Source organism: Callospermophilus lateralis, chromosome 5 (assembly GCF_048772815.1).
Source record: "Callospermophilus lateralis isolate mCalLat2 chromosome 5, mCalLat2.hap1, whole genome shotgun sequence".
NCBI lineage: Eukaryota > Metazoa > Chordata > Mammalia > Rodentia > Sciuridae > Callospermophilus > Callospermophilus lateralis.
Genome location: NC_135309.1, coordinates 142,884,355 through 142,909,940, shown reverse-complemented (window position 1 = coordinate 142,909,940; position 25,586 = coordinate 142,884,355). Strand labels below are relative to the sequence as shown.

The window sequence follows — 25,586 nt, the reverse complement described above, 5'->3', positions numbered from 1 at the left end:
GCTTCGCTTCCCCACAGCCAATGCAGGGATTTATTTACTAAAACACGGGCGGAACATTAAAGGGAGCTGTCTTGCAGCATTTAAATGACCTCATTTCTGCTGGAACCAAAAATAACATTTTACAACAGCATCTTTGCCCCAAATGTGAGAAGACACATCATCCAACTTGAACTTCCCTGTAGCAAATACTCTGGCTTTGTTGCAAACCTACTCTGAGACTGTTTGCTTTTCCCTTCTTATTAGAAAGATCAGTGAGAAATCAGAGAAAAGTGTGATCATAATGTCAGAGCTGGAAGTCCCTTAGTCATCAGGCCCAAATGCTCAGTTTACAGGTGAGAAAACAGAAACCCAGAGAAGGGTGATGACGGCCCCAAAGCCACACAGTTGGGGATAGAAGAACTGGGGCTGGAATCCATTGTCCATCTCCTGGGCATGGTGCTCGTGAGCATCTTCATAAATAAAGATTTACAGAGCACCTGCAAGTGCAAGGCCCTGAGCTGGGACCCGTGACAGACAAATAAGGCCCAACCTTAAAAGTCTACTGGGGACACAACAAGTCAATGATAACTGGAAGATGTAGGGTTTGTGCATCAGTGAAAATGGCAGGTGGTACTTTAGGAGCCCAGAGAGGAGGGGCCTAAAGATGGAGCAGGTGGCAAGAAAGTCACAAAAAGCCTCCAAGAAGAGAGCATCATGATGCTTGGTCTCCATGGAAGGCAGAAGCCAAGCTATGGAGGAGAGGGGGTGGGGGTAGGGTGGGCGACTGGGCAGAGACAACATGTCCTAGGAAATCCTTAGGTTTTAGAAGATGAACCCACATGGCTCAGGGGCAAAGCAAACACAGCCTGTGAAGGACCCTGCCAGGAGAGGAAGCAAGCAGTGAGGAACTGAATATCCCAGACGGCTTCAGGAGAGGCACTGGCCATCAGAAGGACCACGTCATAAGGAGGCTGGAATTCCCAGCCTCCCCCAACCTCAGGGAGGAGGAAAGGCTTGGAAGTGAACAATGGATCACTCCAATGTGGTGAAGCTTCCATAAAGATTCTTGAAGTATGGGGTTTGGAGAGCTTCTGGGTTGGGTAATGCAACCATGTGCCAGAAGAGGGGTGTGTCTCTCTTCCACAAAGATAGAAGCTCCTGTGGTGGGCACCCTGAGGACCTCATCCTGTGGACCTCTTCAGCTAGCTGCTTATATACATCCTTTATCATATCCTTTATTATCTAATAAACTGGTTAATATGCTTAAAAAATAAAAGAAAGGAAGGAGGAGACAGAGACAGAAAGTTAAGCAGGGATCACATAATGAAGGGCCTCTGATGACACGGCAAGGTGTCTGGATGTTACCCTGAAGGGAAAGTGGACTTCCCCAAAGGCTCTAAGCTACAGGGTACGTATGTGTGTGAGCACGGCATGCATGCATGTGCACGTGTGTGTGTGTGTGTGTGTGTGTGCGCGCGCGCGCACGCGCGAGCACATGAGTCATGAGACTGGCTCTTCAGAAATGTTCCTCTGGCTGCAGGGCACAATAGATGAAAGGGAGGGGAGTAGGGGCAGTGAGGTGGGAGGCCACTACCACACCTCCCAGGTGAGCAATGAAAGCTGCCCAGCTTTGAACCAGCAGCATGGGAGTGGGGAAAGGAGTGGCCAGATCTGTGCATCTTAAAGGGAACTAGAGTTGACAGGACTTGGTAATTGACTTGATATGGTGTAAGGGAAAGGACAGAGTTTCAGTGGACACCAGGATGACCAGGGAGACTCTCCCAGGACAAACCATGTGACAAACCATGGTAAAACCTGGACAAAACAGGCCACTTCAGTTGAATTTCAGGTGGTTCTGGATTGGACAACTTGTGGATGGTGAGACCTGGAACATTGGGGTGGGTTTGATGGTGCAGACAGTGGATGCATTGAGTTTTAGGGTGAAGAGGAACATCCAAGATGGGGACATCCTGTAGGGAGTTGGCATAAAGCTTGCAGGTTCTGGAGGTGGGCGAGAGCTCAGACATGAACTCAGGGAATGTGATCCTTAGGACAATGTGAGTTCACCAGGTGGCCCTGAGGACTTCCTAGAAGAGGATCATCCTCATGCTGCCCCCTGTTTGATGCAAACTCAGTGGAGGTCCTGGGTGTGAACTGCCTTCTTAGTTTCCATCCTGCAGCCTGAGTTCTCTGAAGAAGCACTTACGGAGACGACACAGCAGAAAGGTCTGGTACTCTAGGGTGATCATGATTTCTGGGGTAAGGCCTCAAATGTACCCACAAACATACAAATGCCAGTCGAGAATGAACTTGCCTGCCTGACAAACAGTGGGCTTTTTTCCTTTTGTTACGAGACGGTTTGGTTGTACACATTTTTAACACACAACACTACAAAAATACACCTTTTATATAAACAGACTTGAGAAATCTGTCATCTTGAATGACTAATGATCTTTGCTGAAAAGGTGGTAAGGAACTTTGGGTTCATTTCTAAAATTACTGGTTGATGTCCTAGGAAATCCTTAGGTTTTAGAAGATGAACCCAACTTTTGTATTTTTTAAAATTAATGTGCTTGTCTGTGTATCATTGTGTGTTACTATCTTACACAAGCATACCATTTTTTTAAAAAAGAAAATATTTGTTAAAAGGAAATACATTTCCTATTGCTCTGTGAAGAGAGAATAGACCAGGGAAACAAAGACAGGATTTAGTTTAATGGAATGTTTTCTTAGAACAAATGAGTGAAGTACCTGGCAAACAAAATTGGTCTGAATGAGCACTATAGGCCTTTTCTGTAATTTATTAAGTCTTTGTAGATATATTAAATCATTAATAAAGCAGAAACGGAACAATGCTGACACAGTTAATCTCCCATTTTTCAAATGCAATGGAATTTTTTTCCCCCAAAGGCTTAAGAGGTAAATAGCTAATTTCTGTTTTCCTGGAAATTCCATTTTAGCATGACCTTGGTCTCAACTATCCTAGAGTAAAAATAAAAATCCACTCCAGCCCAAGAACCTAAGCAATCTTTTATAAAGGGAGACTGGTTCCAATTTAGGTGCTAGGAGGACATGAAGATCTCCTTGCCAACTCCGTCAATCCTGAGCAAAGCCATCTAATGAGGTTGCTTCTGGGGCTGAAAAGTGTGGTAAAACATGAGTGCCTGAGAAGGAGTACGGGCCCTTCCTACCTACCAAGACCAAAAGTCCGACCCAGGGTCAACAATCAGTCTATGGTTAATGGACAGGTACAAAGAATGCAAGTTCCAGATGGCCAGTCTCTCCCTTCTATAGCAATGTGGCTCCAAAGCAACCAATTGCCCCAAATGCAATCAAGTCTTGTATTTTTTTTTTCACCCTTTCATTTATACCTTCTGGGACAAAAAGAGCGCAAATATCAAGCAAAGATATAAAGAAAAATGAAATTATGGCATTTGCTGGTAAATGGATGGAACTGGAGACTGTCATGCTAAGCGACCTAAGCCAATCCCCCCCAAATCAAAGGTTTAATGCTCTCTCTGATATGTGGATGCTAACACACAATAAGTGTGTGTGTGAAGGCACAGAAGTACTTTAGATTAGACAAAAGGGAATGAAGGAAAGGGGGGATGGGAATGGGAAAGACCGTAGAATGAATCAGACATAATTTTCCTATGTTCATGTATAAATACACGACCAGTATAACTCCACATCATCTACAACCACAAGAATGGGAAGTTATACTCCAGGTATGTATAATATGTCAAAATATATTCGACTATCATGCATTACTAAAAAAGAACATATAAAAAATTGTAAAAGATTGGGCAAAGACACTCTGACATGTGTGTAGTCTTCGGATAGCCAAATCCAAAAAAATCAATTCTGATATTATTTTAATTAAGATGAGTGGAGGAGGGGTACTCTTCAAAGTTGGGCGGCATTTTTCATTTTTTCTTTTACTATCATTTCAAATTATCTCCATTGTGTCCTAGGCCAAATCAAAGCCTGTTCTTTGGACTATAAGCAAGATTCACCTTCTTTTGGCACCCAAACCTTCTAAATTATTAAGGAAGAAACACACCCTACTTTCTATTTTTCACCTTAGACTTTCTGGATATTTGTAATCCAATCATTAGAAGAAAAATCATAGCAAGACAGAGTCCCTGATAAGGAGCATATAGTATTTTCATTGCTTTTAATTTGGGGGGAATCCCATAAAATTGGTAGAAAAATCACTGATAAAGACACAAGGTTTCCCTTCTCATTTGTTTACATATCCCATCTAAAAATAATGCCTTCTCTGGCTTTATGGGGATCATTTGGCTCCTAAAATGAAGGAAAACAATCCCTTGAGAGAGGTGTTATTTTGATTCAATTCATCATGTAGATTCGCTGAAATTATAGAAACAATTGCATCAAATAGCCTTTTGAGAAATTTTTTTTTCACTCCCAGGGCACCCCTTTCTCAATGCAAAACTGAACATGATTCTTCTGTGTCCATTTCCCACCTTTCCATCTCTATAGATGGTGTCTCCTGACTAAAGAAGACACCAATCAGCACTCACCTAGGAAGCTATTGTTTCATTTAGGGTTCATCAAAACATCTGCCAGGGGATTCTTGGGACTGACATGTTTACCTTAGAGAAATGTAACTCTGCTATGAAGGAATGTTGGTTATAATGAAGGAGACAATCAAGGCGAGAAGCTCACCTATCACCTGTCAGAATATTCACATCTGTTCTGCTTTTAGGTAAGACCAACCTTGACCATCGCAACTGAATATCACAGTGTCAGAGATTTCTGTGAAACTTCCCATTTCACTGGAATTTACCAATGCAAGAATATGATCCCATGAAAATACCACTGGTTTTGAATTGTTAAAAATAAAGGCAGCTGCTTCCTTTCCTGTGTAAGACTGAAGATGGGATGTTTGTGTTCTCAAATACCACCAGGAATTCCTGGCCCTGGAGTAGCCATTTCACTCTGACAGCAATGATAACTAATGACACAGCTCAAGACACACACTTTACCAGAGAAGGCTTGAATTTTTCCACTTATGATCACTCGACTAGCTCTTTATTTAAATGGGATAAAATGACTCGAACCTTTTCATGGTTGCTGTTGTTATGTGCTCTGATCATTTATCTTGATAAATTTGTTGGCTTCCAAGTACAAGGTCATCTTAGACATATTTTCTATATTTAAAAAGCAACTGAAAAGTATATATTTTTTAAAAATGGAGGTTCTATAAGCAAACGGAACCTTACCCGAGCCAGGCAGTCACTTGACTGAAAGTCCGTCTTTCCAGCTTTTGAGATGCGACGTTTGTCATTGCTTGTGGTCAGAGGAGCATCTGTCTTTGGAGTCCTGTTCTCCGTTCCTCTGTCTACTTCTGATCTCTCGAGATGGGCTCCAGCCGCCTCCTTGAGAGAATGCGGGCCATTTTCTAGCTCACAGGCATGCCCGTTTCCAAGCTCAGGGTCAGTGCCGTTCTCCAGCTCAGTGCTGGCGTCATCGGCCAACTCACAGCTGGCGCTGCTCCTGGATTCCTCCGGGGACTTGCTGGTGGGAGGTTTGGAAATGACCCCAAACTTTCTTGCTCTTTTCCCCTTTTTTGAAGTTCGGTCACCCAGCTCCAAGGTAGGTGTCTCTCCTGGTTCAGAGCTGTTGCCACTGTTGCCATTATAAGTAGACTGGGTTTTGTGCTTGAAGCGCCGCAGCATGATCAGGTAGATGAAGCCGCCATTCCAGCACTGCTCAGCCAGGTAACTGCAAAAACAGAGGTGCCTGTTAGAGCCGCCAACGCCCTTCTTAACACCCAGGGTGGACAAACCTCGCAGGACCTGGTGATGAAAACCCTGGCCAACATACTGAGGTACTTTTGAGCTTTCTAGAGAGCTCAACATTCAACTTTTTAAATTTATATAATTGTTAATATTATATTTTTTATATATTTTTTTATATAATTGATAAAATGATCCCCACGCCCTCAAATAAACAAAAAACCTCATGAACTAGAAATTACTAATTTAAGTCCCCTAGCATTAGGAGTCAGAGAAGGGTTTTTCTACCGACAGAGCCAATCCTAACATATTAAAAAATAAACTTTTTTTTCAGTTCTGGTGATTGAACCGAGGGTCACATGTAAACTAAGTAAGTGCTCTGCCACTGAATTATATCTCCAGTCACTGAAATGAAATAAAATTCTTATAGGAGGGATAACATCGAATGTTCTATAGTATAGTAGGGTAACTGTGGTTGCAACATTTAACTGTATATTTCTAAATAGGTGGTAGAGAGGATTTTGAATAACCCCAACACAAAGAAATGACAAATGTCTATGGTGACAACTATCTTGATCACTACACATTGTGTACATGTATTGAAATGTCATATTTCATCACATAATTGACACACATAATATACTTATATGTCAATTAATAATATTTTTAAAAACTTCCAATGTTCTCCAGCACAATAGGCTAACTATGATTAATAAAAGAAGTGGGTGAATAAAAATTAAGAACTTTTTTTTCTTTACTCCTTCAAGAACATCTTACATTGGCATTAAGCTAGACTGCCATCCACATATTGCTGAAGGAATGATATTGAGTCCCCAGGGTAAAGAAAGAATAGAGAGCATGGATTGGGGGAAATGTTAACTTTTGTTTCTAGGATCAAAAAGATCAACTGCACATTAGGAGCTTTTGCCCTACAGCAACTGGTTCCCAAGCAAAGAGTGATGACAACTGAGTCTTTCACAAATCCCACCTGCTTCTAGTCTTCCTACGCTTACAAAGAAAAGGCCTGGGGCTACGCTGCCTACATCTTCAATAAGAAATAGAACCTTTCCAAGTGTACCAAAAAGATCCAATACTGGATAGGGGCCAGACTAATATGAAGATGCTAAGGAAGCATTAGCAGCCATGTGCTGCACAGAATGAGTATCAGGTTCATTTCTTAGTATGGTCCTAATGTGAGCTGTTCATAACACACAAGGACAGTCATGCCCAATTTGGGCATCATTTTAAGAGGATCACCGAACAAAGTGGAAAGCACACAGAAGACCAGGAAAAGGAAGGATGCTGGAAACCATGTCAACCAGGAGGAGTCAGGGGAATGAGGGACATTCAGCAGAGAAGACAGGGTCAGGGTCAGTTTTTTTTTTTTTTTTTTTTTTTGATATATTTGAGGATGGGCAAATATTGAGAAACAGGAAATAATATAAATGCAGTATGTATGTATAGTATAATATGCAAGAATGCTCCAGAGCTTCAAGAATATGAAGAAAATAGAACACTGAATAAAATGAGTCATTAGCTGCAGTCAGGATTTCAGATCATTAAAGCTTCAACAAAGAAAATACCTGCTGCAGTCAGGAAGCGAGGTTGGGCCCCACCCTCCGCATGCGATGCGAGATCAAGAAGCACACATCCTCGCAGAACCCAGGGAGATTCCACCCTGCTGGAATCTTGCCGCATCCTACAGCTCACAGGTTCCCAAACAAAGAGTGTCAACAACCAAATCCTTCACGATTTGGGCCTGCTTCCGGTTTTCCTACACCTACAAAGAGAAGGCCTGGGGCTGCGCTGCCTACATCTTCAGTAAGCGAGAAACAGAACCTTTCCAAGTGTAGCAAGCCAGCTGCTCCCCAGCCCCCAGGCACGAGGCTGACTCTAAAGAAATGAGGGCTGCAGGTAAACAGACATTAAGGTGCCCTTCTGTGATCTTGTCACCAGGGAAAACCAGATCTGAGAGCTGGGGTAGCCAGCATGTGGGAAACAGGCCGGGTCACTGAGGTCCTCTCTCATCTCACCATGAGCTTTCCCTCAGGCAGTGGGCAATGGGGGGGGGGGGAGAAGAGGTGACGGCTGTGTTTGAAATGCACTGGATTCTGGCCCAAAGGCACATATTCCCCAGGCCTAATGGGCAGATAGTGCAGCAACAGTGACTGACTAAAGGAGGGAATATTTCTCCATCTTTGTCATGGAGTAAAGCGAACAAGAGAGAAAGTTCTTCAAACAGCAACTAAACCTAATAAAAACTTTCTTTGATCCTGAGCTATAAACCGTGGTAGTGAAGCCACACATAAAACAAGTAGAAAAAAGATACTGTACAGATCTCAGGTGATTCTGTAAAAGGCAGGAGGGTGAAGGAGGCAGAAAAATAGCAATTAAACCTGGTTTTGGCACAATTGCCCTACGATGTTTAAATTTCATTTCTTTGGATTGTGTGTATTTTCCCCCTGCCTGAAAAAACTCTTAAAATGGTGAACCAAATGCAAATGTTTTCTTTGATATAAGGAGGCTGATTCATAGTGGGATAAGGAGCGGGAGCATGGGAGGAATAGACAAACTCTAGACAGGGCAGAGGGGTGGGAGGGGAAGGGAGAGGGCAGGGGGTTATTAACGATAGTAGAATGTGATAATCATTATTGTCCAAAGTTTATGTATAAAGACACGAATTGGTGTGAATATGCTTTGTATACAACCAGAAATACGAAAAACTGTGCTCTATATATGTAATAAGAATTGTAATCATTCCACTGCCATATATAAATTAAAAAATTTACATAAAAGGAAAAAAAAAGGTTTAAAATCCTAAAATTAGGTAGCCAGGTTATAAGGGTTTCTCTTAGCTGACCACTGCCATTTAAAATAACATGCATGTTCAATTGTTATTAAAAAAAAAAAGGGAGGGAGAGTAAAAACAGGACCAGGTGAAGAGTTGGATACTCAAGTTCTCATTCTGGCTTTGGCCCAACCATTTAAAACAATGACAAAGGTACAGCATTTCCACCAATGGATGAATGAATAAATAAATTGTGGCATATCCATATAATGGAATATTATTTGGTAATAAAAAGAAATGACGTATGCCATATCCTGGGTGAAACCTGGAGCCACTGTGCTAAGTGAAAGGAGTCAGACCACAACAGGCCCTGCGTGACGTGATTCCTTTACAAAACATATCCGGAAGACATAAACACATGAAGACTGAAAGAGGAGTTATTTCAGGAGCTAGGAGACAGGAGTATTGGGACTAAATTGCCAGGGAATAGAAGTGTTCTGGAAATAGACATTGGTGATGGTTACACATATACTAAAGCCTACTGAGTTGCCCACTTTAAAATGGTGAATTTTATTATAGCAATAGTGTTAGCTTTCAGTTAGGGTCACAAATGCCTGAGAGAATCAACCTATGAAGAGAAAAGGTTTATTTTGGCTCACAGTTTTGGAGGTTTCAACCACCTGTTGGTTTGGGGCCTGCGGTGAGACCACACATCACAGTGGCAATGTATAGCAAAACCATCCACCTCATGACTAGGACCCAGAAGAGAGAAGAGGAAAGGGCTGGAGTCTACCATCTCATTTAAGGGCATGCTCCCAGTGACCAGAAGACCTCCCACCAGTCTCTAAGCCTCTTCAAGGTTCTACCACCTTCTACGAATGCCACACTAAGAACCAAAGCTTTAATGTATGGGCCTTGGGGGACACTTATTCAAACTATAGCATGAAATATACCTTGGTTTTTAAAAAGTAGCAAATAGATAATAATCTGGGCAAGTTTTGAGTTCATTCTTTGGATTAGGTGCTCGACAGACCCCATTTCCCTATGAACTAACTGTCTTAGGAGAAACTGCAGCTCAGAAATACTAATTAGCTTGCCCAAGTTCACCGAGCTCCTAAGAGGCAGGTCTGATTCTATCCAATTCCAAAGCCCCCACTATTCGTGCTGTGCAATTCTGCTGTCATTCCCAGCCCCATGCTTTGGTTTCCTCATCTATAAAGCGAGGGTGTTAAAATGGGTCCTCTCTACGTTGCTTTCACATTCTAATAACTGTGAGTGCTAGTTTCCCAGGCAGGGTTCTGGGGATATGGAATCAAGTCATCTCAATGGTCTTATGCAGTGCTGAGCACAAAACACAAATGGAAAACAAAATACCCACTCTATGTCCAAGTTGTCTTAGGCCTTGCTGTGGTTTGGATAAGTGTTCATGCTAAAGACTTGGTCACCAGCCTGTGGCACTAATGGGAGGTGGTGGAACTTTTGAGAGGTTGGGTCCAGTAGAAGGGCACATGCCCTTGAAGGGGATGTCAGGACTCTACCCTTTCCTGTCTTCTTGTTTCCCTGCCCCATGGGGTAATAGAGCTTTCTTTACCATGAGTTCCTGCCATGATGCACAGCATTGCCATAGGCCTAGAGACAATAGTGCCAAGAAACCATGGATGGAAACCTGAGCCGAAATAAACCTCTCCTCTTTTTAAGTTGATTATCTCAGGCATTTGTTACAGCAACAGAAAGCTGACTAATACAGGTCCCTCGGATACTTAACATTGAATGCAAAAGTATTTAGTACAGGGTCAATTCATTTAAAATTGCTTTTGGAAATCTACCTTTTATACAAAAAAATCTGAACAATTTGATGTATTATTTGCAGAGAAATAATATCTTTTTGTTAACAAAAAGGCTAGCTGATTTGGAGTATAAGATTTTAAATATGTATTCTCATGGAAAGTGCCAAGAATCTTTGAAGGTGCCTATGGCTGAGACAATACTGTATTTCTGCAGGGTTCATACCTGGCAAAACTACAGAGCCAAGACGAGTTTATCTTTAGTTCAATACCATCTCCCTGCCCTCTCCTGGCTTCCTAGCAATAAATAGGATCCTGACACCTTAAAGGAACTATATGACAAGTTATTTTATTCCTTCCTGGATTGGAATTTTCTGAGGTCATTCCAAAGACAAAGGGTAATGAATGAACTATGGACACTGTAGCAAGATGGAAAGAAAGAGATTTTTGAGGTACAGAGTAATTTTCTTAGAATTATTCAAATTACTTTAAACCTAATCACTCCATAGTCTGTATCCATCTGCATTCAAATGATTTACCTAACTTTCCCAGTACCTTCTGGCTAATTATATCCCCAAGGCCACCTCTTTTTTTGTTCAGTAGAATTCTTATTTGATATTATAAATTTAAAAAAATATATTTCTTTATTTGTTGATAGACCTTTATTATATTTTTTATATGTGGTGCTGACACTCGAACCCAGTGCCTCACAAATGCCAGGCAAGTGCGCTACCACTGAGCTCTAGCCCCAGCCCTGATATTATAATTTTTTAAAAATATCTATTTCATTTATTTTTATGTGGTGCTGAGGATCAAACCCACGGCCTTGCACGTGCTAGGTAAACGTTCTACCACTAAGCCACAACCCCAGTCTCTGATATTATAATCTATACACTAAAATTTAAAGTTAGTATGTCACAGTCAATTTTCTGTGGTAGGACAGAATATATGAGACTGGGGAATTCATACTGAAAAAAAGGTTCATGTTGGTTCATGGTTCAAGAGGCTGGGAAGCCCAACATCTGCTTTATCTCATGGTAGAAAGCAGAAGGGAAAGTGGGTACATGTGGAAGAGCAAGAATACAAACTGTGGACTTACTTGTTGACAGTCAGCTCTCAAAGTACAAAATTCAGTCCCACGAAAATGAGAACTCAGTCAGATGAAAAAGGCACAGATCCACTCATGAGGGCTCCTCCTCCAAGTCCCAAATGCTCCCACCAGGCCCCTCTCCCAACACCGTCTCAACATGAGTTTTGGTTGGAATAAACCATATTCAAAACATAACAGAATATTTGAAAAAGATAATTTTCTAAATCATGTGATTTAGAAAAATAGGAAGCTTCCTTTTTATAAAAACGATGAGCTTTTTAAAAGCTTCTCTATGTAGAATTTATTTGTGTGTGTTGGGGGTACTGGGGATTGAACTCAGGGGGGCTCTCCTACCACTGGGCTAAAATCCCATCCCTTTTAAAATTAAAAAAAAAAAAAAAATAGAGACCTTCTTGCAAAATTGCCCAAGCTGACCTCCAACTTGCAATCCTCCTGGACCAGCTTTCCAAGTAGCTGGGATTACAGGTGTGTGCTACTGAACCCAGGTAATTATTTCCCCCCACCCCAAATTTGAGATCGTCCTCTGGCAAATGAAATTATTAATTCAATTAAAATTTAGTTGATTTTAACCTTCCTAAGATGATCTTAAGAAGAAAGACCAACACATTAGCCTAGAACTTTTCCTTTGAAACTCGTAGTTCTTTATTTCCCTTGGCCTTTTCTGAGCTCATGTCCTCTCTCTTCTGCCTCCCCCCACCACATCACAAGGTCTTATCCAAAGGGAAGTTCTGAGCATCTCTTTTGCTCCTTGCTACTGTCATAATTCTGGAGTCTGCACCCTCCAGGCGTAGGAGGACAGGGAAGGAGTTGGCAGGTGACGCTAGATGTCTGGAAAAGCTGGAAGGATAAAGATATCTGAGTCTGAAGAACAACAAATACAAGGAAATAGAAGAATAGAGAGGGCAGATACAGGAAGGGATTAGAAAGCCAAAGACACACATCACTTATCTATGTCCCGATTCTATCAAAACAGGGCTTGAGGCAGCTGTACAATTTTGATATTTTGATGGTTCTGCCATCAAAATATTGGAAGGAACAATCTCCAGGTGCCTCTGAAGATCATCTTGGGCATTCTGCCAACCACCAGTGACGGCTGGCACATAGTATAACCTCACAGAGGGGTGCTGCCAAGCTGAACCAGGGGTATATATGTGTGTGTGATTCAAAGCAACTTGGATTGTCACCCGGGCACTGGCCAGCAACGCAATGCCATAAAAATACTGTCTAACTCAAGAACACACAAAACCATTCTGGAACTCAGACTTTTCACCAAAGCAGACATTCCTACTTCATTTGAGTAGGTCAGGCCTTTGGTACAGATAACAAGAACATAAACACTGACTGCAAGAGGGTGTTTATAGATGAGTTATCATGACTGGGTAGGAGTTTTATAGAACAGGACCAACTGCTAATAGCTACCCTGTCTAACACACAGGACCAACAGAGGTCAATTATTCTTCCCCATGATTTTTTTCTCCCCTAATATGTAATGAGAAGCCCAAAAGCTGTTTGTAGTCCTTTGAAAACCTGTGAGGCCTAATGACTCCAGAGGGCTGTCTGGGGCGGTGAGTCTGTGGGTTGAGAAGAAGTGTTAAATATATAAAGACTAATTTCCTAATAAAGGCGTGGCTGGGAAACAGAGGAGACAAGTTTGAACATCTTCATAAAAGGGGATGGGATCTGGTTGTCCAAGGACAGTCTCTCTCTCAGGCATTGCCTCCTAGCTATCTTGAAATTTTGGAGACAATCCTCACGGATTCCACAGCTTTTCCTAGTAAGAGTCAAATTATCCTTGGGAAGTAGACCTGACTACAACACTGTATTCCAAGTGTGAGCTGAAGAGACAGACTGAGGAAGCCGATTTCCATTACCGAACTTCCTCTACGGAGCAGAAATGGCTGGGTCCACCAACTCTTTCTCTTTCCTTTATCTGGAATCAAGAAGGGAAAATGAATAAATGAATATATTCGGTTTGTTGTGAAATATGTGGACTTAATTAATCTTATCATGACACTTGGAGAGGGGAACACAAGTTGAGAATAATAAGTCAGGATATTTAAGGAAGTTTGGTTCTATGATATAATCTTAGCCCTTTAAAAATCCAAATTCTCAGCTACAGACTGTGAACCACTGCCACAGTCTAGCAGTGAAATGTAAATCCCTATCTGAACACCAGCACAGAGGTCCATGTTACTCTCAGGGAATGAGGGCTTGGAACGAATACTCTCGTCACAGTGGCTTTCCATCATCCAGGGAGGCTGTGTTCCAAGACCCCCAGTGAACGTATGATTTAAAAACAGTACCGAACCTAAATACTCTGTTCTTTTCCTACATATACATATTCACTTTTCACTTAAAGGAAACACCAACATCACTACTCTGATGCTTTGGGAACATTAGTAAGTAAAATAGGGGTTTCTTAAAATAATCACTACTATATCAGGATGTCAATCTGAAAAACCAAACTAGGCAGCAGGTGGTAGTACAGACACCATGGCTATACCATACAAAGGGATGATTCACATCTCCGGAGAGGTACAGTGGGATGGTGCTCATTTTCATCATGCCACTCAGAATAGTGTGCAATTTAAAATGTCAGAATTACTTATTTCTGGATTTTTTCCTACTTAATAGTCTCAGACTGATATAGATAGTAAGTAAAAATTCAAAAAAAAAAAAAAGAGACTGAGCATAAAGGGGTGTGAATAATGAACTATTTTTCATCTCTGACCCAAGAGTTTCAAATCTCTGACCGTGTCCATGAACTATGGCAGGCTAACTTGGTAGCTTACCATAAGAGTAAAATCACAGCTCTTGACATATAGTAGGATAATACACAGAATAACTCAGTTTAAAATTGGACTTATTCCCCAATATCAAACTTTTAAAAAGGAGCTTAAAATTTTATTCTTGAAGCCAGTAACTACAAATGTAAACCAAGACACATCTTGAATTCTGCCAATATTGAACAGATTTTTCTTTTAGGTAAAGTGAAAGAGAGGTAGAATTATACCAAAGAGAATAAGAATTGTGAGTCCACAATTCTCTGATAGAATTCAGAGTATCAGCCTTTAAGATGACAGCTACATTTGTGCCTGTTGGCATTAAACAAACACCTTCTGTCTTTTTCCTGCTTCAGCTCCATCTCCTGCAACACTAGCCCACCAGCCTGATAGCCCTTCTGTGCTGAAGCAGAGCTGGTTCTCTTTTCTGTCTCCTGCTAAGAGCTTCTGGATACAAAAGGGTGGAGGAGGGGATAACATAGAGAAACCCTGGGTAAAAAGTAGCTAAATCACAGGACCAACTATTATGATTTCCATGCAACAAGGTATCACTGATTTCCATATTTATCTTGAAAGCTCACCACTCAAACTAACAAGGTTGACTCCAATTCACAGCCCTTATGGCAAATTTAACACTAGAATGCATCACACATTTTCAATAAGAAGAGAACTACACAGGAAGGAAACGTAAATATGGTCCCTCCTATCATCGAGCAGTAGGCTTATGTGAAAGTTGTTTTCCTCAAAGGTTTTCATGCACCTCATTTCTGCATGACTCAAGAAAAGCTTTTTAAAGAACTCATACACCTGTTGGAAATAGGAATTCACAAGCTGAAACAAATATAATATTCCTGATCAACAATGAGAACTGATCTTATAAAATATACTACAGAGATACTGACCCTGCAGAGAATCTCTAGCTTTCTAGTTGCAATGGATGGCATTTCATTATTAGATTACTATGAGCAGATCAACGTTTCTTATAATCACATGGGGGCAACCTGCAGTCCATAGGGAATCCAATTAGAACTGCAGTCACATAACTCTGCCCACTGATCCTGATATGTTGGGAAATATTTTCCTGGTTTAGGAGATTGGGGAAGACTTTACTGGAATGCTATAAAGTCAGACTTTGTTGTACATGAAGGAGTTAATCTCTCCTCATCAGGGAATTGATGAGCATCAGACAATGTACCTGGAAATGCATTTTACTTTAATTTTTTTTTCTTGTGATCTAGTGCTATCTCTTTTTCTCTTATAAAATTACTACTTGCTCATTACAGATTTATCCATTTGTTCATTTAATCATTAAACAAATAATTATTTACTATGTGCCAGGTACTCCTCTAGGCACCTGGGAGTAGAGCATTGAATAAAATAAAGATTCCTGTCTTTGTGGAATCTAGCTTACAATCTAGATGGGACAAACAAGTAACAAATAAGAGACCTATTGAAATGTGTGTCCAACTATTCAGCACGTTAGAAGGTGAGATGTGCTATGGAAAATAGAAAACATAGCATGAGGAAGAACCTTAAGTATGCTAAGGGTTGAAAAGCCACGATGAATTTTAAATTCTGTGGGTAAGTTAGCCCCACTGGGAAGACTCCATTGAGCAAAGACTTGAAGAAGCTTAAGAGTTGGCCATAGAGTTGCCTGGGAGAAGAATGTTCCAGACAGAGGGAATAGCAAGTGCCAAAGGGGTAAATTAGAAGCATGCTTGGAGGGTTGGGGAAACAGCAAGGAGGGCTTTCTGGCTGGAAAAGAGTGAAGAGGAAACAGATGAAGTATCAGATCAGTTCCTACAAAGCCTTGTATGTTCCATAAAGTCTTTAGTAGGAAATGGGGAGTCATTGAATTTTGGGGCTCATTAACATTTCTCTCCTCTCCCTTATCTGGAGAAGAGAAAGTGGAAAAGCGAGTATGTTCTGTTATAAAAAATGTATGGATTTAATTAATTTTTATCATATGAATTTAATTAATTTTATCATAAAATTTGGATAGGGAAATACAAGTGATGAATCAGGGTAGTCAAGAAATTTTGATTCTGTTGTGATATGATCTTAGCTTACAGCAATGCCTGTGTTTTCTCACCTATGTTGTTGCCCTTGGCCTGCCTTGCAAGAGGCTACTATCAATGCTCAAGGATAAGAAGACAGATGTATATTTAGGGGCATCAAGCTCTAAGCAATGTGTTCAAGATGACCAAGGATGGATTTCCATATTGCCCCTGCTACATCTTCCATGTTCCCCATGTGGAAGCTGCTAGAAGCTATAAAAGTTAGAACACACACTCTCCCTTTTGGTTACCCTTCCCTCAAGCAGCCAAACCCAAAGGTTCACACCCAGAGGGGAATCCTCACTCCCCAACAGTGCCCCATTCAAAAGGAGTGGGCCACCCCCTTTCCCTTCCTCAGAGGTGACTCCATGAGAAAGGCGATTCCTTGGATCCATGAATCTCAGAAGGCGCAGGATGCTTCTCACACACCACCTCAGACATTGACGGAATGTCTGTACCCTCCACTTTCCTGCCCTTTCAAGTGGATCCAGCTCCATCTTGAAACAATTTCCCCAGCTCTCCTCAATCCTTCCAGGGTCCATTCCATTGGCTTGGCTAGACCCTGCCCCTGTCTTGTGCCAAGCCTGGTTTCACTTATGTCAAAACAGCTTCCGTCAAAATAGTGGTCCTCTTTTCCAAATTGCTCTTACTATTTTGAAATCAGCAGAGAAAAGATTCTGGAGAAATGGCAAGATGACTATCCCTAGCCACATGTTCTGGCTAATATCATATACTATCCTTTTACCAAGGATTTTTTTCAAAAAATCTGACTTCTTTCTTTCTTCCTTTGCAGGTATGCCTGGGATAGAGGGGCCTCATAACCTACTAAGGTTCAAGCAGACTAAGTTTTGTAACTCTCCATCCCCAGGAAAGGGTGCAGTTTAGAAGCTGAAGAAAATGTTGGATATTTCCCCCAATTGTTTGTCCCTCCTCATGATTCTTTAGGAAGGACTCTTTTTGGTTCAGAGGAATTTCATTACGAGTAAGCTAAATCAATAGAACATTAGCCTAGAAAAGCAGATAGAGCAAGTTTTCACAGATGTGGACAGAACAACTTTTTAAATTTTGGCTGCCAATCTGGGCACTCTTCCTGTGTCTGTTGACCAGTTGTAACATGGTTCCAACAAACATATATCTTTGAGTTCTCCGAGTCCCCTAATTCTTAGTTCTTAGGAAAATGAAGAAGCATTTGTATTTCTCCATTAGAAATTTTAAATAACTTCAAGTGAAGCATTAAAAAAAAATCAATGTATAAGTTCAAACACTGAAACTGAAGAGTTTTAATGGTGTGTTTGTAATAGAAGTTCCCAAAATGAATGTGAGTTTTATAATAGACAAGGGGATGGATACCAATATTAAGTCTTACCCATATGCTGTTTACTATGTTACGTGCATACACATATCATCTCATTTCAACCTAAATAACCCGATTAAAGCATACATTATGATCCAACTTCCAGAAATGCCAAAGTTCATAAAACTGGTTAGGGTGGAACTATGATTCAAGTCCTCATCTGATTCCAAACAAACCCTGACCTTGGAATTCAAGGCAAAGGCCCATCCTATTGCGGTTCATGAGGCCTGAAAGGCCTCCGTCTACATTAGCATTATAAGGAATTTCATTTTAGTGGTATGTTAACACCCCAAGTATGCCTTGAACCATAAGAAAAGGGCCTCAGGGAAGACAAGAGGTATTTTCAGGCAGGCCCACGGGGCAGGAGGAGGTCAAGTGGTTTCTCAGGGTATGGTTGGAAGTGGATTGCTCCATTCTGTCTTTTCAATAATGAGATTGCATTAGTCCCCACGAATGCTAGAAAAAATGGAGGCATTGTTACTGGAAACCTAGGCAAAGGGCCCAACTCTAGGGATCCCTACAAGTCAGGTTTGGCCACTTTCCTCCAAAACCAAATGAAAAAAGCAATGGTGAAAAGCAGGAAAGGAACTAACTATAATGGGAAGACAAGGGAACAGCATTTCCAGCCCTGTCTTTGAGGGTACTAATAGGAGCTCTCAGATTCTAAGACAAGGGGATCAGAATATTCTTAGCAGTCTTGGTCAAGCTGTGGTCTAGTTGACCATCATTTCGGGATTGGTCAGGTGGGGCTTTATTGGTGATAAGAAGACAGAAAAAAGAAAGTTGCTGTTGCCTGGGGGTGGGGTCGTTTTGACTCACACAGGGTTTATCAATCAGACTTGCTGTTCCTGGAATCCCAGATGATGCAGAAACGAGACAGATGTAAAATGGAGGAATAGATGCTAATTTTTTTTTTTTTTTACATATTTAGGCAATATTTTTTTTTTTTACATTTGTAATAAAGAGTCAGGGTTTTTAGAAAAAGCAACTTCTAAATCCTTATTGTAGCAAGACTGGTTCAGATTACCTAGACTCAGAGGACTACCAACCCATCTGACTATGAACCCAATCTCCAGCCAAGGCCAAGCAAATGGACCCACAGGATATGCCCCTCCCAGGCTGGCCTCTTCCCTCAGGGACACCCAGTCACCTCCTCTCTTTCCTGCGCCTCCCAACGTGGCCCCTCTCAAACAGTTCATGTACTGGAGATCTCTCCCTCTGAAATAAAGGTCTTTTCTGATTGTGTACAGTCTGCCCACACCTGTAGAGCACCTTAACACCACATTCATTTTTCTTATGGATTCTCGTGAAGGCTGATGTGCCAGGTGGTGATGGGCCAAGAGAAGTCAGAACAAGGGAGGAGCAGGCCCATCCCTGGGATGTGTGGCTGACACAAACACACCACTCAGATCCCCTTCAAGGAAGGCTCTGCTTCCCAGTGCTGTCCAGGGTGGTTAGCTCCTGACCTCCAGCTGTCGGCTTCTTCAGGGTCCACCTCAGCTTTTAAGTCAAGATCATGCTCTTCTGGGGTGACACCTGGGTAATGGGTGTGAAAGGCCAGGATATAAGGCCTGGCAGGTCCCCCCGTGCCCAGCCTCATCCCGGAGCTCCCTCAGGTCTGTCTCATGGGGTGCCAGTCCTCCCACTGGGTCCTGCTTCTCTTTTTGCTTTTACTGGCCCGGTTCCAACGCACATTCCCACTCTTCACTCCAGTGCAGTATCTGCTTCCTAGAGAGCCCAATGTAAGAGAGTATATAATAACAAGGTATCTCCCCAAAAGGAGAGGACGGGATAGTCAGAAAGAGAATGGACAGGACTCAGCTAATCTGGGCGTAAAAGAAGCCCCAAAGGCATTTTTGACAAATCAGGTCAGATGAATGGTGTTCACAAGGATTTCCCTTCAATCTTTTGGCTGGTAGCATAAAAAAACAATACCAGCCAGACGCAGTGTGCACACTTGTAATCCCAGTGGCTCAGGAGGCTGAGGCAGGAGGATCATGAGTTCAAAGCCAGCCTCAGCAAAATTGAGGTGCTAAGCAACTCAGTGAGACCCTGTCTCTTAAAAAAATACAAAATGGGGCTGGGGATGTGGCTCAGTGGTCTAGTGCCCCTGAGTTTAACCGCTGGTACCAACAAAACAAAACAAAACAACAAAAATCCAACAGCGAAAAGCTCCATCTGATTGGGACTCTCTTGAATGAATAACTAAAGACTCATCTGTCAAAACTCATCTGAATATCAACTATTAACGAAGATTACCTTGGCTCAGGTTCCAGTATTGCCATGTGGGCAAGACACCAACCTCAGAGACTCGTTCCTCAGTATCATCTACTTGTGGGCTTGGTGGGGGGATTAAATGGGATAATGGACCAAGATAGCTGGTTTCCTGCCTGGCGCATAGTAAATGTCAATAAGTGTTAGTCTGCTTCCCTTTCAGAAATTAACTAGGCAATCATAGGTCAACTAGTTAAACTTATCTGCTGCTACTATCCTGGATAGAATCCCGCTGAAGGTGAGCTCACCAAGGGGAAGGTCAGGACCTGATTCTGTAATAGGAACGGGGCAAAGGGAACTGAGTTAAGTTAGGGGAAAAGAATTTCTGAAAAAATCAAATTCACTTGGACAGGAAGAGAGTAAAAAAATGGATACTCAAACCAAAGACCTAAAAGGCCTAAAGATGAAGGCACCCTTGAGGCACAGAGGCACTTGGGGGACTACATGACCTAAGTCGTTGTGCTGAGGAGGGGTTTGTGTGCACATCTGTGGGAGGAGACCAGGCTAGTGTAGATAGAGAGTACGGCTAACTGCAGGTCGCGTTCTCCTCCAGAGACAGATGGGACAGATAGCTCTCAAAACGCAGACCAGTGGGCCTTTTGTTTCACTTCTATGTCCATCTGGCCAGGAGCAGACTCCCAGCTCCCAGAGCACCTGCAAGATTTCTGGCCCCATCTGAACTCTGAGGCGGGTCCCAGAGGCCCTAAAATTGTCCCAGGACTTAAGGCACAGTCTGGAGGCTGTCCATCCCGTCAGGCTGCAAGATGTGCTGACCCCCCACTATTCTGTAAAGTACACGGGCCATTCACACTGATACAAACAACGGCCACAAATAAATCAGATGCACAAGTGAACAGGAGAGCCGCTGCCTCTCCGGGCGTCCACCCCGCTCTGACCTGTAGCCAGAGCAACTGTTTTTATCTTCCCTTCACTAGTCGTGAATACTTGGATGATAAGCTTCCCTTTGGGTTCTTTGGCCTCCTTTAAAAGGGCTTTTCCACTTTTATAAAGCAAGAGTTTCAAAAACTCAGTTGTTCTCACATGAAGTATTTCAACAGATGACAACACAAATAGAAAGTCTGTAGTAAAATGTTATTCAAGCACTTAGAGCTGCAGACATCAGATGTCAACCAGGAGAACCCTGCCACCCCAGCATGAACGGCAGCCTCTGCTCTGGCTTGGCTTCACAGGTGCAAGCAGGTGAGGGGGCTTGAGTTGCCGGTGTGTTTTCAAGTGCTAGGGACTCGCCAGGTTACCAAGCGTTCTCAGCAGGGAATAGCTGGCAGGCGAACACCAGTCTTGCAGCCCTCCTTAGAGCAAACATCCACAAACAAAACCGAAACCCTGGGCTGCCTGGAAAACACAAACGCTCTGAAAAGTTATGTCTTGAACTGCACACCAGGAAGAGTGTGACCTGGGAGAATCTGGAAGGGGAAGAGAAACAAAAAGCATTGGACCAGAGGACCTTCTTGAACCTCTGGGGGGAAACACAGAGCGCTTTCCGCGGCGGCAGCTTTCCATTTACACTCACAGATGTTTCTCACAGGCATCTTGGCTGGCTCCGGCTCCCCAGGCTCAGGGCAAACTGCGCTCATTCCTCACACAGACTGGCACTTGATGAGGCTGGCAGTAGTCCCCGTTCAAGGTGGGGATACACAATATACTAGCTGCTTAAAGGGCGGGACCTGGGCTCTGGGGCTCCAGGACACTGTATTACAGGGTCAGGGCAACACTCGACAATGGGGGTTAGTTGTTGTTTTAACACTGTACGTTCCAAGTCCTCTTCAGAGGTTTCCTCCTAATGAGACTGATTGTGGTCTTTTGAAATTAGTCACATTTGAAATTAGCTGCATTCTGAGAAATGCATGGCTGGGCGATTTCATGGTTGTGTGAACATCATAGCGTGCACTTACTCAGGCCTAGATGGTGGAAGGCCACCGCTCAGGGCGGCCTCCTGATGCAACTGAGAGACACAGAGAACAGGGGACTACACGGCTGGGGCTGGCATTGCACGGCATACTGTGCTACAGTGAACATTTTTTAAAATAAGTAGGTGTACTCTTTAAATTAATGATTAAAAGTGTGGTATAAATACTACACCATATTGTCTCTTTTTTAAAAACTATTTTTTTTTTTAGTTGTAGGTAGACACAATACCTTTATTTATTTATTTTTTTATGGGGGTGCTGGGGATCGAACCCAGTGCCTCATGAGTACCAGGCAAGCCCTCTGCCACTGAGCCCCAGCCCCAGCCCACTATGTTGTCTCTGAAAGAACTGAAAAGGAGTATTCTTTAAATTGTCAGAAACAAAGTTTATAAGATCCAGTTTCACTGGACTCACATAAATGTGTGGGTTAGGCATGTAGCACCACGGTAGAGCGTTTGCTTAGCATGCATGAGACCCTGGTTTGATCCCCAGTACTGGAAAAAAAGATACTTGACTAAAATCCAAGGAGACCTTTTTATAAGATCCTTGCAAATGGCTAAAGTTCCAAATCAAAGATCCTACCTGTTTTGTCTAAAGAAAAAAAATTTTTTTTTTCCTGTATTGGGGTTGGACCCAGGGCCTTGGCCTCACATATGCTAGGCAATGCTCTCTCTCTCTCTCTCTCTCTCTCATGTCCCCTGTCCTTTTTATTTTGAGTGCAGGCTGGCCTTGAAATTGCAATTCTCCTACCTCCGTCTCCCGGGTGGTTGAGGGTTACAGGTTGGTGCCACCTCACCTGGCTGTCTTCTAATGCTAAGATGACCTGATTTGCCCGAGGCCACAGTGGGGGAGGGAAGATTGAAAAAATAATAAAACAACTGAGAGGAAGGATGAGTTAGGAAAGTGAGCTTTCAGATTTCATTACATCTTTCTTAAATCCCAACAGGATTAGATGCACCTGCCCCACCTCAGATTTCAAGACAATGTGTGCTTCCCCCAGACAACACCAAACCCAATAGGAGGCCTTTACTTCCCTGCTTCATTGGACCTCATGCAACTCCCCCAGGCCCCACCCACCACGGGAAATTCCTGGGGATGCAGGCAGCAGCAGACCTAGAATATTTTCTCTGAAAAATAAAAAGAGGATATAAACACATAGCATTCAAAAACTGAACAGATGCCAGAGGCTCAATGTTGGTACAAGGCAGAGAATATGGGAGGCGGTTCCTGCCCTCATTGACTCACAGTCAATATTAACTCGTAGGAGATTGATCAATTATATAAATTATATTAAATGTAAACTTATCTATTAATAAGACAATAGCTATTAAATATTGTATGTTAGGCCATAATAAATACATAAACTTTTTATTATGTAAATTTTAAAATTATATTAATCATATGAATGATCCAATAGAAACAGTTGGCTTTAGAAGCTCCTAAAAGGGGGACTGGCTGACAACTTGATTTCAGACTTCCAGCCTCCAGAACTGAGAGAGAATAAGCTTCTGTTGTTGTGAGCCATCCAGTCTGTGGTGCTTTGCTAGGAAACAAAGTCTTTTTTCAAGCCTTTGGTGCCTCTTGAACTTATATTTGGTACCAGGGATTGAATCCAGGGGCACTTAACCACTGAGCCACATCCCAAGCTCTTTTTCACTTTTTATTTAGAGACAGGGGCTCCATAAGTTGCTGAGGATGGCTTTCTTGTGGTCCTCCTGCCTCAGTCTCCCAAACCGCTGGGATTATAGGCATGTGCCACCATGCCCGGAAGCCTCTTGAACTTTTACAATAAGATGTAATCTTGTAAAATCCCTAAGGCTGTTAAAATGATTTTTATCATGTTTTGCATGAAAACAAAGTCATATTAATATTTTAGATTCTCTATGAATGTATTTTAAAATCTGTTTGAATATAATCTTTAAAATAAAAGATAATTTTCCCTGTTTCATAAATGACAAATGTTGTTTCATTGAGTTTGTTCCCTTGGTACTGGGGATTGAACCCAGGGCCTAGCATATGCTAGGCAACAGCTCTACACTGAGCCACGTTCCCAAGTCTTTTTATATTATTATAAGACAGAGTCTTGCGAAGCTGCCCAGGCTGCCCTTGGACTTGCAATCCTCTTGCCTTGGCTTTACAAATTAGCTGAGATTTTTCACAAGTGTGTACTACTGAGCCTGGCTAGTTCACATTAATCCATAAGAGTGAAGACGGTTTGCTGATAGAATTTGAATATATATCACTTAAATACATTAAAAATATATACTTTAAAAGTCAGAAAAAAATTACTTATGTGCAACAGCAGGAATTGGAGGTGGGGGAAAAAACCCTCAGCCCTGATGCCTTAAATCTTTTTGCATGTTAGGAATTTCTGCATTTGAGTTATATAAAATCTCCTAGTTTATTTTTAAAAGTATGATGTTTACTGTCTAAATGACAAGATGAGAAGGAAGTAAGTGTTCCAGCTGTGATTTGAATCATTTCTCAAACTATATGTATTAGCCCTCCTTACTCATGATTTCACGCTCTGCAGTTTCAGATATCCACACTCAACCAGGGTCTGAAAATAATAAATGGAAAATTTCAGAAATAAAGAACTCATATGTTTTATATCACTTGCTGTTCTGAGTAGCAGGATGAAATCTCTGGCTATCTTCTTCTGTCCTGCCCAGGAAGAGAATCATCCCTTTGTCCAGTGTATCCACACTTTATATGCTATTTGTTCCTTAGAAGCTTAGCTATCAGATTGACTTTTGTGGTACTGTAGCACTATGTTCAAGTAACTCCTATTTTACTCAATGCGGCCTCAAGGCACAAGGTGAACAATGCTAGCAATTGGGACATGCTAAAGAAAAGCCATAAAGTGATTCTTCTAAGTGAAAAGATAAAAATTCTCAACTTGGCAAAAAAAAATTGTATGCTAAGGTTGCTAAGACCAATGTTAAGAATGAAATCATATTGACATATTAGATTATCTATGAATGTACTCTAAAACCTGTTCCATCCATGTAATTACAAAGAGGGAAGAAGAAATTCGTGCTAGTCCTCTGTTAAACCTGAAGCTGGTTCAACCACAATGCATGATAAATGCTTAGTTAAGATGAAAAAGGCATGAAACCTGTGTATTCACCTATGGGAAAAACAGTCTATTAAGGTTCAGTGCTATCTGTGGGCTCAGGCATACACTGGGGTCTTTGAACATATACTCTTCAGATAAGGGGGAACTACCATACTGTAGGGATGAACAGTCTTTACCTCAACCAACAGAAGCTACTTGGGGCAGAACAAGAGACAGCTGTTATATAAATATTTTGATTGGATGACTCTAACTTAAAGGTCTGGGGAAGACCGTGAGAGAGACGCAGAGAATCATCATCCCGTGGTCCTCATTACCTTGAATCATCAGTGTCCCTTTCACTTCTTGTCTTAACCAATGATCTCTATGGGTTCATCGCGATGTGACCAAGTGGAGGAGATCATTGAAGATCACAACATGGGCAAAGCCCCCACAGAGCTGATGGTTGGGATGAACTGAGGGCTGGTCACAATGGAGTCGGTATAAATAGGTAAATCAAGTCAGGTCAGATCAAGGACAAGGCTAATTTTTTTTTTTAAATTAATTTTTATTGTAGGATGTTCAAAACATTACATAGTTCTTGATATATTATATTTCACACTTTGATTCAAGTGGGATATGAACTCCCAGGATAGGAAAGGCAGCAGAATACAACAGACACCAGAATGGCAATATGTAAATCAATGG

At 41.9% G+C, this 25,586-nt stretch overlaps 1 protein-coding gene across 6 annotated transcripts in view; it reads right to left on the bottom strand.

The window, feature by feature from the left end:
* The window catches only part of Pdzd2 (PDZ domain containing 2), a 234,553-nt gene that overhangs the window by 95,969 nt on the left and 112,998 nt on the right, over positions 1-25,586 (bottom strand). For all 6 annotated transcript variants that reach the window (XM_076857333.2, XM_076857334.2, XM_076857335.2 and 3 more), the window contains exon 2: positions 5,229-5,730. In XM_076857333.2, coding sequence (XP_076713448.2) covers positions 5,229-5,730 — 502 coding nt within the window. The remainder of the gene's footprint in view (positions 1-5,228; positions 5,731-25,586) is intronic.